The sequence below is a fragment of the Candoia aspera genome, chromosome 5 (assembly GCF_035149785.1).
Source record: "Candoia aspera isolate rCanAsp1 chromosome 5, rCanAsp1.hap2, whole genome shotgun sequence".
Taxonomy (NCBI): Eukaryota; Metazoa; Chordata; class Lepidosauria; order Squamata; family Boidae; genus Candoia; species Candoia aspera.
The window spans coordinates 76,129,466-76,143,226 of record NC_086157.1 but is presented as its reverse complement, the minus strand read 5'-3'; the positions used below and the strand labels follow the sequence as shown (position 1 = coordinate 76,143,226).

Sequence of the window (13,761 nt, the reverse complement as noted above, 5' to 3'; positions counted from 1 at the left end):
CAGCATGTAAGTGGCATGCAAGCTTAAATACTCATACCACATGTGAAAAGAAAATAGGTGAATAAACAGCGTTAACACTTTCACATTGTTTTGTCTCAGTACCTGCATTATTGGACTGAGCTGAAAGTTATTAAATAGGAAGCATCAGAGGTGCTGATCATGATTCTCATCACTGTGATTGGGGCACGATAGTGTCAACCCTCAGTTCCTAAATAACCTTTTTCCATTTGAGTTAGTTTCATCTTTCTCCAGAGTCATCTTTCCTCTCAAAAATCCTTCCTCTGAAGGAGGGCTAAGTTCATACCTCAAAAACTAGAGTTTAAAATCTTCAAAGGTTGGGCTCACACATGCATCTCTCAAAATCAGTGTTTCTCAACCTTGGCCACTGGAAGATGTGTGGACTTCAACTCCCAGAATTCCCCACCAGCAATGAGAGTTGAAGTCCACACATCTTCCAGAGGCCAAGGCTGAGAAACACTGCTCTAAATTGAAACCAACGAATTAAGCTATGTCTTAGTGGGATCCTCACCCCACTGTGTACATCTCAGCCTGTTTGCAACCACCATTAACTGAAAGCTACTTGAGTTCAAGTGGTCCATACTTACCCATAAGCAAACAAGGACAGGACCAAAGGGTGGCTTTAGAAGTTGGGTAGACCTGAAAACACCGCAACTGTTTGGACTAAATTAGGTGGGCTGCATGCCTTCCCACGCTTACCTGGGACTAAACATCGTAGAAGCAAAGGGATTTACCTCCGGAGTAACCAAGTCCCGGCCTGCTTTGCAAACCCTACAACCTTTTGTGTCGAACGAGTCTGTCGTGGAAGGAGCTTCCTACTCTCCTTTCCTCCACCCTCGTTTTCGAAAGCGCGGGGTAGAAACACATGCGAGACCGGGCTGTAAGCCCTCGGGTTCTGCCATTCACGTCCCGCTTTCTTTTGCTTGAAAGTCGCCCGACATGCGGGCAGACCTTCTCCCTCCCCTCCTTTCTCATTCACTCGTGGCACTGGGCGGGGACAGGAGCAGGCGAGAACGGGGCGCTCCATTCTTGCCTTGCCCCAGGATCAGTTTCCCGCTGTGGAGTTGGAGGCACTTGGCTTCCGTTTAGGGTCGGTCTCCGCGCCGAAAAGAGGGAAGGCGGGGGCGAGGTCTGCTCAGTGGCAGTGGCTCGTGCGCCAGCCCCGGGCAGAGGGCGTGACTGGCTAGGTACGGAGGTTCCCTTGTAACCCGATCCCTAATCGATGGCTTGTCCTCCGCCCGGGAGAGGCGACGCGAGGACTCCCTCGAACATACGGTTGGAGAACCGGCAGCCCGTGCCTGGAGGAGTGTCAGCGCTTCACTTTCTTCCTCCTCCTCCCCTTTAAGGGGTGGGGGCCGGGCTGGCCTCCCTTCGGCACCTGTGGGAGGGGGAGCGGGGCGGGGGCAGGGAAAGTTTGGGTCTGTGGTTGGCTGCGCGGCCGGACTTAGGCGGCAGCGGCGGGGGAGAAAAAGCGGGCGGCTCCCGCTCTCCCTTCCTTGCGCCTGCCTGTTCCCAGGACAATCCAGCGCCAGCGGGGAGCGAGCGACGGCTGTTGGCTGGTGCTCGGGTTGGATTGGCCCCTCCTAGCGGAGGCTCCACTTGACTGAGGCGGTGAAGCTCATTAACCGGCCGATTTGGGGGTTCCGACTGGCTTTCGGCGCGCTTCCTCCCTCTTCGCTCCCAATCTGGACGCGGCAGCATGGGGCGCCGTGCGGAGAAGGTGCCTCTTCGCCTGCTCCTCTTACTGTTGGCGGGTGAGTCTTGGGGAGGGGGAAGGGAGCCGAAGTGGCGGCGGCAAGGGATTATGCCTGTATGCAAGGTGTGTGGGGGGGTAGAGATTGGTGGGTGGGAGACAATGGTGCTGCGAGCAAGAGGGTGCTGGCCTCGACCCCTAACTAATTTCTCTGCGTAAACCGACACAGGTATTGTAGCGAGACGTGTGCGGTGCCAAAAAAAAAGGGGGGGAGTGGGTGTTGGGCTTCCTCGCGAGCCATATTGTCTTTCCTAGGAGTCTCTTTCTTAATCCTTTCTGTGACCAGATAAGTCATGACTTCGGAGTGGGCAAAGCACTCTCTTCACGCTCAGAAACTCGTTTTTTTCCCCTTTCTTATCGCACAGTTTTTTTAAAGGGAACTCCCCTACACACCTAAAGCCTCGTGCATTTTGGGCATATGGTTTTTCTAATTGGAGAACGTAGTGCTATCCTCATGGAAAAAATATTGTGCCAAGTGCCATTACTGTCTTTCTCTTACTCTGAATTTAAAAATCAGGTCTAGATCTCTGATTTATGTATGTTGGAAGCTATACCTTTGTTTCCTTAATCTTTATTTCCCAACTGTAATAGAGATAGATAATCTATAAAATTCTTTCCATAGTTCAGGACCCGTGGTTTTCTCTCCACTCTCCTCATTAGCAATGAATTAAAAAGGTTTACCTTGAGTTCACACATTTCAGAGTTAGTAAAAACTGTTTTTTGCAGTGGCTTTTTAAGAGGTTAGTGCATGTAGTTGAAAGATTTTGGTGGGAGGGAGAGGGAATATCATCTTTCTTGTTCTTGCTGTGTTTTGGTAGTGTCTTCCCCAGTAATCACTTCATAGTTCATTTTATGATGATGTCAGAGTTCACTTAGGGAGCAGTGAACTTATTTGCATTATGCACACCTTCCTAGAATTCTAGCATCAGAGGTGCTCTAACACTAATTTTAGGTTTGTTAATTTGTGTTCTCTCTGTCATGTTCTAATTAATGAATGGCACGTCTAAAGTTGTAGGCTCTGGAAGAGCTGTCTTGGTGTGGATTCCGGTGCTAGACAAGAAAAGGTGTGTTTGTGTTTTGGCCTTTAGAGCAGTTTAAAATTAGAACTATGTATAAGAGAATGAACAAACCCAGACATGTAATATGTACAAAGGAATTTTGAAGTAGACTATTGATGATTTGTAACATATGGAAAAATATTTCAGAATTTCTGTAATTAACCAGTAATATGTCAGTTACACTTGAATATTACAAGAGTATTTCCATTTTAAAAATTACAGAGTTCAGAATAATTTTATTGGGTTAGACATAATTGGAATTTATGCCTTGGGATATAATGGAAGGATAGATTTTATTAAATATTATCGTAACATTATCTTTGGAGTACAATAAACCTCCAGGATCCATTCAGAAGACTTCAAATGCAACAAATATAATCTGACTTTGGACTTTACTCCTAAAGAACAGAAAAGTTCATTGCTTGGTGAATCAGTCTAGATGATTTGTATTAATTTATATGTAAGTTATTACAACATAGAATACATTTTATATAATTTACCCGAACTTGGATTTCATGGACCTTGGGATTTAATTTAATTTATTTATTTATTAAATTTATATCACTGCCCATCTCCCCCAATGGGGGACTCTGGGCGGTTTAATGGCATTCCTTCCCTCCATATGGTTCATTAAACTGAGGTATCACTAGACTTCAATTTTCATCAGTTCTTACCTAATATGCATTTTCATTTACAAGATACTGGATTTCAGGAATGGCCATATTTCATGTTCCTGCAATTCCATTATCTTAGAGGTGAGTAATTTAAATATTTTCATAGAGCTTCATTTAGTGAAGTCCATTGCTAATGATCATTAAGCACAAAATCAGGAGTTCTTGTCCTTCAGTAAACTGTCTTCCATGAACTACATGTAAGAATGAAATTGCCCTGTGATTTCTATGTTAGCCCTGAATTGAAGAGGTAAGATCCCATTTTTTGAAGCCAAAAGGGCTCATGCTATACTTACCTTCCTGTATTAATTTGCTGGAAATGTCACCCAATTTATTTGTTCTTTGGCTTGTTTCCAGTATTGGGAATGGGGAGGGACTAGGTAACCAGGCATGAAGAAATTCTATCTTGATTCAAAAATTATAGTACCACAATATTTATTCTTAAACTTTCTATAAAGCAAATGGTCCTTTGCCACCATCATAAGTGGAGTCTGAAAAAACAAGTTTCAACATAGCTGTGATGGTATTACTTAGAAGTTGCATAGGTGTTTATGGGAGGTGAGGTGGAGAAAGAAGGAAGGGGAGCAAGTGACAAACTTATGTCAAGATGCAACAATATGATTTTGATGCTTGCAACAGATACTGGAATGTAAGTATATACTGGTAGGCTTTGCATAATGATGTCATCTTGCCTGCCCCTAGTTTGATACAATGTTGGTTTGCTGCAGATGCCTGGGGGAGGATGCTTTCTTAAAAATACTCTGTTTTTTGGTGCCTTCAAGTCAGTGTTGACTCCTAGGAGCTGCCTGAACTAGTCCCTGCAATTTTATTGGCAACATTTTCTGAAGTAGCTTGCCATTGCTGCCTTTTTAGGGGTGAGAGAGAGTAACTGGCCCAAGTTCACCCAGCTGTCTTCATGCCTAAGACAGGACCGAAACTCATGGTCTCCCAGTGTTTAGCCTTGTGCCTTTAACCACTACACTAGATTGGCTCTTCGCTCAGAATTATCAGCATAAAAAAAAAAGACCCAAATATTCAAAAAGATCATAGTTTTTTATCTTTCTCTCATCTTTCCATCTTTGAACAATGCCAAAATATAATCCACAGAAAAAGCAAGTCAATAAAGAGTTTGAGATTTGGTTCCCCCTATGTGTTGAGAATTGTGTCCTTAAAGGGACACAAGTATTTCATGTAATTAGATAGAATTTGTACCTATAAAAACAAGCAAAGAAAATTGATATTAAGTGAAATATTTGACTAATTCATGCCATAGAGAGAAGCATGGTGCACTGTGACATGTGTTATGTAATTAGAAATGTAGCAGTTATATATTTACTAAATATACCAGGAAATGTGATACTGTTGCTGGTTTCAGAAAAATGTACATATTAAAATACTTTTACAGTGAAACAAATAGAGCTACTTGCCTTAATGTGACTGCACATATGGTGTTAAACTTGGTAGGTAAATGCTTCACTATCCTTTATCATTTAATAACAACATAGAAAGTTCTTGCAAGTTGTATGTGATCAGTCTGTAGCCTGAGCAAATGTCAACTCTGCAGTCCTAATTAAGATAAGTAGATCAATTTAATTTAAAAACCTGCTGCTTTCTTTCTGTGAGAAAGGCTTGAGGGAAGCAGGGGACTCATGTTATACCTCTGTAAGAAAACTCACAATCAACTTGTAAAATCTCCAGGTATTCAATATGCGTCGTCCATGCTTCAGAGGCCTTTCTTTTTTTCTGCCTAATCTTCAGTTTTTGGCTAGCATTAGGGATCTTTCATAGACTTCATTTCATGTCCATTGTTCTTTGCCATTGCTTGCATTTCCAGCTGTTTGATTTCTTTGATGCTACAACAGTTAGTAATTTGAATCAAGGTTTAATTCAAATCCTGCCGTTAAAGGCTTCCAGTAATTAGTTGCTTGTCTGCTTGTAATCATGAACCTCATGAAGCAATGTCCTTTATAATGCAATTATGGCAAGGCAACAAAACAAGAGAGCATAAAGGGGTTTGTTCATTAGATATCCTATTTAGCAGATCAATAATAAAAATAGATGTTCAAAAAATATGGGGAAACCCTGCTTGTCCAAATGGTTAGGAAGAGAATATGTCTGGGTTTTGTTCTATTCTGCTGGAAATTTACATGAATTGTGTTAAATAAAAAAAAAAATCTGCTTTGCAAACAGATATTTTTAGGGTTCAGCAGAATACAAAAAAGTTGAGAGTAACCAAAATGGTTCTCAGCTGAAAAAAATTCTGCTGTAAAGAATGATTACAGCATTTTGGGCTTTTAAAATGAGAGTGAAGTTATGTATTGGGAGACATAATAGAGCCATATAAAAATGTGCATATATGTGAAAAACATGACAGAAGTTTTTGTTTCTTTTTTGTAATAGAATTCTGGGTCATTCATTGAAACTAAATGTGGGAAATTTAAGGCTCATGAAAGGATGTACTTGACAGGGCAACCACACTTGTTTTGCCAATTTCTGATTTGGTTTCCTTTTCTCTCTCGTTCCAATACTAGATTGTATCCATAATAATAATAATAATAATAATTCAGGTTTGTCTACAAAGCTGTGGTATGCTTAGTGTTTCTTAAGTGTATATCTGAGGAAGATTGTTTGAGGTGAGAAGGTGGGGATGTTGTTTGTGTTTGTCTTAAAGAGCATGGTATTTGTGAGGATTTTGAAAGACAGTTGTGGTTTTTGTATAATGTGTGTGTCTTGCCTGTGCATATTTTTCTGAGGACCAGCAGTTTCCACTTTATGAAATGGGGCTTTGTGGGACAGAGAGATGGTTTAAGCATTTGGAAGTCAGATTCCCACTTCTGCCTTATGCTCACGAAGCAGCTGTGTAAGAAGGCTGATGCCAGGAAGTAAAGTGAGAGAGTGGTTTAGCCTGAGGACCAGGATGCTTTTCTGTAGCATTTTTTAAAGCTGCTTTTGTTTTGTAGCTCCATCAGTTGATAAGGCTTACAATGAAAGCACCTGAGAATCTTCGAAGAGATACTTAACTTTTTTTTGCATGATTAAAATGCTGGTGCTTTAATAAAGATCACATATCTCTGTTAATATTTGGCATGCTACATGAAATCATGTTAATGCCTCAGGAGAGAAACACTGTACTTTATTGTTTTCATGGTATGTGAATTTGAACTAGACTGATTTTATACCCAGAACTTTGTTATTTCAATTACCGTTTTACATTTGTTGTAGGTTCATGTTGTGAAATTATTTGGGCAGTGTACCTGGTTTGGGCATTTTTTTAAAAATTATTTTTCGTTAGCAGTGAATTCATGTTGTAGATCATACAACTATCTTAATAAAGTGTGGCATGTAGTATGTAGTTCTCCATATAATTTTTTTATAAGCTGGACTGCTTTCTTTTTTTAATCCTGATTGTACATACCTTATAGTTGGTGGGATATTGACAACTGTATGTTGGCTTGTTAAAGGGTGTGTGTGTGAAACTGAGAGAAAGTAAAAGGATATAATACATCTGAGGAAGAGTTCTCTGATCTTATGGAATGGGATTGATGAATACATGCAACATGCAGGAACTTAAGGGGTAGGCTTAATTCATGAAAGGACTAAAATGTATGTCAAAAAGTATGAATTGGTTTCATCTAGACAAGTGTAGATGCATCTTATACTTCACTAATGGGTATAATGGAAGTACAGGTAGTCCTTGTTTGCCGACCACAACTGGGACTGGCAACTTGGTTGTTAAGTGACATAGTTGCTAATTGGAAATCACATGACCACAACTGTACTTACAATTTTACTTTAGTTTTCCTTTGCTTCACAGCATCAGAATGATATGAATCCAAATAGCTGGCTGAGTGCAAATGGTGGGGGAGGTTTCCAGAACTTGACTCATGAGGAAGCCAGGTAAAAGGGCAAATCTTATAGCCCTTTTTCCCCACTGCTTGCCCTTTGGAATGCTCACTCCAGTGCTGGGATAATTATCAAGAAGGGAATTAATGTTTGTATTTACATTGGAAAGGGAGGGATTTCAAGAGAGTAAGCAGGCACATAAATGGGGAATACACAGAAAGGAATGGCCTAGCACTGGCTGTTTGTCTACCATGTTCCAGGCTCAGTGCCCCAAGCCACTTAGGAGGCAAACCAAAGCCAAAGGTCTGAAACTGATTAAAGTCTTGTCAATTTCAGGCAGCAGTTGTGATCTTAAGGTCACAGAGCTGAGCTTAACTTGCCAGCCCTGTGCTGCAGAGAATAGCAGCTCAGGAAAATATAGCTTGTTTAGGCACTTTCTCTGCTCTGCAGGGTGGGGAGAAAAAAAAAGGGTCAGGTATAGAACAATGTGTACTGACTGACTAAAACGAACATGTGACTGAAAGACAGATGCTGCAAAGGTTGTAAATGTGGGCATTGGTCACAAAGTTACTTTGCAAGAATAATAATACTTTATTGTATACTTTATTATACTTATATGCCACCTAACTCTCAACAACTCTGGGAAATTTCATGCTTGAAGATGGGAAAGAATACAGTCTCTTGAGGCACTGTTTGAAAAGCTGTACCTCAGAAGTCTTGGAGATGCCATGTCCCGAAGAAGCTGGATAAAAAATGATAGATTACTTATAACTGAAATAATTCTGAGGTTGAACTTGACTAAGTTAATTCAAAATTGTGTTTCAGAAAGGCAATCTGGGACAAGCTAAGAGACATATGCACACTCAGGAATGAGTAGTGGTATTTTAATGTAATAAATACACAGATTGTCAGGGAATGGAAGTGAAATGGAACATGTTTCAGGGTATTTCCTTATTCAAAATAGTGTGAACCTTTTTGATCATTTAATCAAGGAACTGTTATTAAGGCAATGACCACCAGAAAACTGTAAATATATAGTAATCAAATTTCATTATAAAATTTCCCCTGAAAATATAATTGCCAAATTGGAAGCATACCAGCAAGATTGTAATTGTAGAATTCTCTAAACAAGATAAAAGGGAGAAATGTAATCTGTCATTGCTGTAATAAAAGTGGATATATTAAAAAAAAGAATGCTGACTTTACAGAGCTAAGACCCATACACAGGAGAGGTAATGAGATCAACTGTCCTAAAAGAAAAATCAAGCCTGCACAGGGATTGCAGAATCAACTAGGCGCAGACAAAGTATTAGTAGTTATGTTAGCAAAAAAATGATTATTTGAAAATGGCCAGGATTTTGAAAATAATTTTGTTTTTTGCTGGATAGTGGTGTATCAAATCAATGTATCTGTTAGAAAGATATGTTTACGGGACTTGATGAATCTAAGGAAAACTTGATTTAGCAAATGGAATGTAGATAGTTCTATGTGGAAAAGACAGTATTAAATTGAAAAGTCTAATAATGAAAGCAGGAATACAATAATTTAATGTACCTGAACTGGATCCTAATTACATAAGTCTATGTTATCTTGTTCAATGTGGTTTTAGAAATGTGCTTAAAAATAGAAGTTACACCATTACAAGAGACCACCAAATAATGTTGAAAGGAAAGCACATTGAAGCTAATTTGCTGGAACATACGCAGTCTAAAGCAAACAGAATAGCACAGTGCATGCATAATAATACTGTAAAATGGATAGAAGGTTTGGTCTGTTATTAAGAAAATAAGGAATGCGGGAATAGCAATTGAATTGAATGTTTGTCCTAGCAAGAGTTCATTGGAGAGTTTTTTGGGGAGAGGGGCTGTTCGAGTCAGTATTGTCTCCTGGTGACTCCCTGGACAGTTTTCTGCAGTTTTCTTGGCAAGATTTTGGAAGTTGTTTGCCATTGCCTGCTTCCTCGGGCTGAGAGAAAGTGATTACAGTAGCCCAACTTCATCTAGCTGGCTTTGTGCCTAAGGCAGAACTAGAATTGAGGGTCTTCTGGTTTCTAGTTTGGTACCTTAACTGCTACACCTAACGGTGGCTGATAAATTCAAATAAATACATAAAGGAAATCAAGGTGATTGTTATTTGCAAACAAAAGGAGAAAGGAAAGGTTTCCCTAGGTTTGAATTCAACAACTTAGCGAACCATTCGCTGAAACTTACTTTTTTTCCCCAGAAGTTTGTGGTCCAATGTCAGTCAGAACAAAGGGTGGGAAATACTGCTTTGTAACATTTATGGTCTGTACTCAAAGTACAATTGCACCTATCTCTTAACCAATAATAGTGAAGTATTTGAGAAGTTCAAATTGTACTGTACTTATATAGAAAACCAGTTCAGAATAAAAATAAAGAGATTAAGCCTGCAGTTCCCACACCACGTACTGTGGCTCTGTGAATTCGCAGTTCCCAAACTGTCCTGTGGCTGTGTGAACTCATAAGGGTACTGTGGGATATTTTAAATTTTTGCGACATCAGTTTGTGAAGCTGGGTTTTGAGCAGTCTTTTGGCCTAAGGGCATCATGAAAAAATTACTAAAACGCTAAACTGAGAAATTTTGGGGTCTCTGGATTAAGTTCTAAATAATGACCATATTGAAAATATTTGAACAAAAAAGGCATAAGACATGTGAAAACATTAAGTTATAGTCCCAAACAAAACAAGGTTGCAGGAAAAAAGAATCAAAACCTGCTAAGCATGATAAGATATCTTCTGGTTGATACAAAATGGTTTTGGGGGAGAAGCACTTAACACAGCTACTTATCTGGAGCTTTTATTGGTGAACAGTTTTACAATCTATAACAGCTAAAGGTATTTGGATGCAAAGCTTATTCTTATGTCCCTAAAGAAAAAAGAAGAAAATTAAATTACAGAACTCAGTTATGAATAAGGCTGGGCTATCAAATAGGAACAAAAGGCTATGAGTTTTGGACATAAAAACTGGAAAAGTAAACACATGCACTGTTGCTCATTTTAATAATAAAGGATAAGCCCAGATAAGCTGCAATATTTACATACTAGTGCAGACCAGCCAAGTTTTACCAGGAAACTTTTTCACAAAGGGAGGAAGCAAATAATGATAAGTAAACTGTCCAGAGTCGTTCTCTGAGTGAAATGGGTGGTGACTAAATTTGAAATATAAATAAATAAAATGAGATTGCATAGTCAGAAGGGGTTACTGAAACTCAGTCTAAGAAATTTGAAATATCAGATTCAGAAAGCACTGCTGACACATAGTTAGACTCAGCCCAGAATTGGAATCAAGAAGATCTCAAAGATCTCAAATATCTAATAAACGAACCTCATCTGAGAAAATGTGATGCACAGCTAGATAAAGGGAGTTCCTGATCCCAATTCAACGAAAGAATACAACTAGTCCTTGCTTAATGACTGCCCTCTTTAGCGACCAAAGTTACGACAGCACTGAAAAAAGTAACCTTATGAACGGGCCTAGTGCTTATGACCATTGTGGCATCCCTGTGGTTGCATGATTGAGATTCGTGTGCTTTGCAACCAGCAGGAATTTATTACCGTCACAGCGTCCCACAGTCATGTGATCACCATTTGTGCGCTTTACAGCCAGCTTCTGGCAAGCAGAATCAATGGAGAAGCTGGCAGTAAAATTGCAAGTCACGGTCATGAGATATCTCACTTAACGATCCATGGTGACTCCTTTAATGACTGTGGTAGAAATGTGAACTTGTAAGTCTGTCACAGTCATGTGGTGTCTTGCTTAATGATTGCATTACTTAGCGTTGAGTTGCTGGTCCCAATTGTGGTACTTAAATGAGGACTACCTGTCCAGGATTGTCAGCAGCTCAGGCATAAAAATGGAATCCTTGCACAAAAATAGATCATGAATTCTAACAGAACTACCAAAGATCAAGAAAGCTGTAACTAAGTTTTCAAAACAAAGCATGATGCTCAAGGAAATATGCAATACCATATAGAAAAGGGCTATATGCAAAAGCATGATTAGGTTTATGATGAAGTTTTTGCACTATAAACAAGTATCAGAATTCTAAGTGTAGCAGCATTTAGAAAATTGCATGTGGTTTACTTAGATATTAAAATAGCCTTCTTCAGATTAATCTGAAAGAGAAGATTTACATGCACCAACTACTAGATTTTAAAGAACCAGGGGAAAAAAACCTGGTATGTAAATTGCAAAAATCCATATATGGGCTAAAACAAGCAGCCAAAGCATGGTCCAATAAACTAAATTAAATGTTGCAAAACATGGGCTTGAAGAGGAAATGCAAATCCGCACTTATTTACAAGAGTTAAAAATAGAGGATGTTTGTACGTTCTTTGTTGGGTTGATGATCTAATTGTATGTGCAAAGGACAAAAGAGGCAGCTTGGAGATAATGAACAGTTTAAACAAAGTAGTAGAAGTGAGTGGTAGAAAGTAGTAAAAGAGAGAAAGTACAGGCAGTCTTCACTTAACAACCATTTGTCCAGTGACTATTCAAAATTACGATGGCACTGAAAAAATGGACTTAGGACCAGTGCCCAATATTACAATCGTTGCAGGGCTTCTGAAGTCATGTGATCAAAATTTGGGCACTTGGCAGCCCGCCTGCACTTACAACTGCAGGGATGCTTCAACCCCGCCCATTTATCTCCCCCCCCAATCTCTGTCCTTTTGAAAGCCCTGCACCCTGCCTTGTGGGGTGGCAAGCAGATCCAGAACCACACGGCTCTGAGGCTGCAAGAAGCCCCTGAGCCGGAGCACAGGACAAAACTGCAATGACTTCGTGTGGCTGGTTTGTGGAGGCTGAAGCTGGCTGGGGTGGCTTCACGCAGCTGGGCTGGGGGAGTTGCAGTTTTGTCCTGTGCTGTGGTTCAGGGGCTTCTTGCAGCCTCAGAGCCGTGTGGTTCTGGGTCTGCTTGCCACCCCACAAGGCAGGGTGCAGGGCTCCCAAAAGAGCAGAGATGGGGAAGATAGGCAAGTGGGAGAGTTAAAGGCAGTCACTTATTTAGCTGAGGTTCAGGCTGGGAGGCAAGCCCGGAATGGCTTGGATTGGGGTGGGGGCCCTCAGGCTAACGACTGGTAAAATTCACTTAACGGCAGCAAGGGGAATTGCTAGGATTGCTGTTGTTAAGTGATGCCATCTCACTTTACGACTGTATTGCTTAGTAATGGAAATTCTGGGCCCAATTACCTTGGTTAAATGAAGACTATGTGTAGTGGAAGACCAGGTTAGGGATAGATCGTCATGGAGTAATCTATGTGGTCAAAAATACCTTAGAAATATTAGCCACTATCTTGGAACTGAAATAAAAATGGACAAAAGTAGAGCAGGCTTGCTGAATCAAAAATGAAAGATAATAGACCAAACCAAGTTTCTGAGGCAAAGGAGTCAAGTATATCCATGGAAGTTGGATACCTGAACAAAGGAGGAAACCAAAATGAATTGGCCAGTAATGAACAGTATGGGGCAGCTGTGGGAAAACTAGCATACACTGCATCTGTGACTAACCTAACATAGCCAGTGCTGTTGGATTGCTCAGTAGAAAGGCCAGTGAGCCAACAGAAGAAGAATTGATAGCAGTAAAAGGAGTCGTCAAATACTTAGAAGCAACTATGGACCTTAGTTTAAAATTGCCTATAACTAATGATCCAAAACCTATTGGGTATAGCGTTTCAGATTCAGCTGGAGATAAATCTGATAGGAAATCAACCGCTGTGTACATATTCTTTTATTCTTTTACCTATCACCTTGTGCAGCGAGAAGCAAAGCCTTGTAACTCTGTTATCTATGGAGGCTGAATACTGTGCTGCAGAACAAGCATACAGGGAACTTGCATGGCTCACAAGTAACAACTAGAATTCAGAATAAAAGAAGCAGTCCCAACCACGTTATTAGAAGACAACTTGGGATATATAAGAATTGTAGTCCATACACAACATGAAACTGATGTTGAGCTGCACTGTGTGAAGGACTGGCAAAAAAAAAAGGGCAAGTAAAACTGATGTAGTGCCCTCAAATGATACAGTGGCAAGTGCACTAAGCTGCTGCCCACAGGCTGCTTCCTTAGGCTCTAGATACATGTGGTAGAACCAGTTGCGGCACAGAGTTTAGTGGACGGAGCTGATAAGATGGGGAATGCTGGCTACGTATTATTCTGTTTCCAAATGTTTCCTTCAGGGTGCAGAATAGAGGAGGGATCATCTGGTGGGCTATTTTCCATGCTCCTGCTCCTGTTTTATACGTAAAAGGCTGCAAGCTGGAATAACTATAGGTCGCTCCAATTGGTACAATCTATGATGAACTGCCCAGAGTGTTGTTTCCAGTGACTCTGGACTCCGTTACTTCTGATATAGAGATATAGATAATGTAAATTCTTACCTGCCGTTCTCCCTTTTCT

The 13,761-nt window shown here is 40.4% G+C and overlaps 1 protein-coding gene across 5 annotated transcripts in view; it reads left to right on the top strand.

The window, feature by feature from the left end:
• The first annotated feature begins 1,454 nt into the window (after positions 1-1,454).
• The window catches only part of PTGFRN (prostaglandin F2 receptor inhibitor), a 104,885-nt gene continuing 92,578 nt past the window's right edge, over positions 1,455-13,761 (top strand). For 3 of the 5 annotated variants that reach the window (XM_063305514.1, XM_063305513.1, XM_063305517.1), the window contains exon 1: positions 1,455-1,772. In XM_063305514.1, coding sequence (XP_063161584.1) covers positions 1,718-1,772 — 55 coding nt within the window. In that variant the 5' untranslated portion in view covers positions 1,455-1,717. The remainder of the gene's footprint in view (positions 1,773-13,761) is intronic. The other 2 variants (XM_063305515.1, XM_063305512.1) reach the window with 1 other exon arrangement.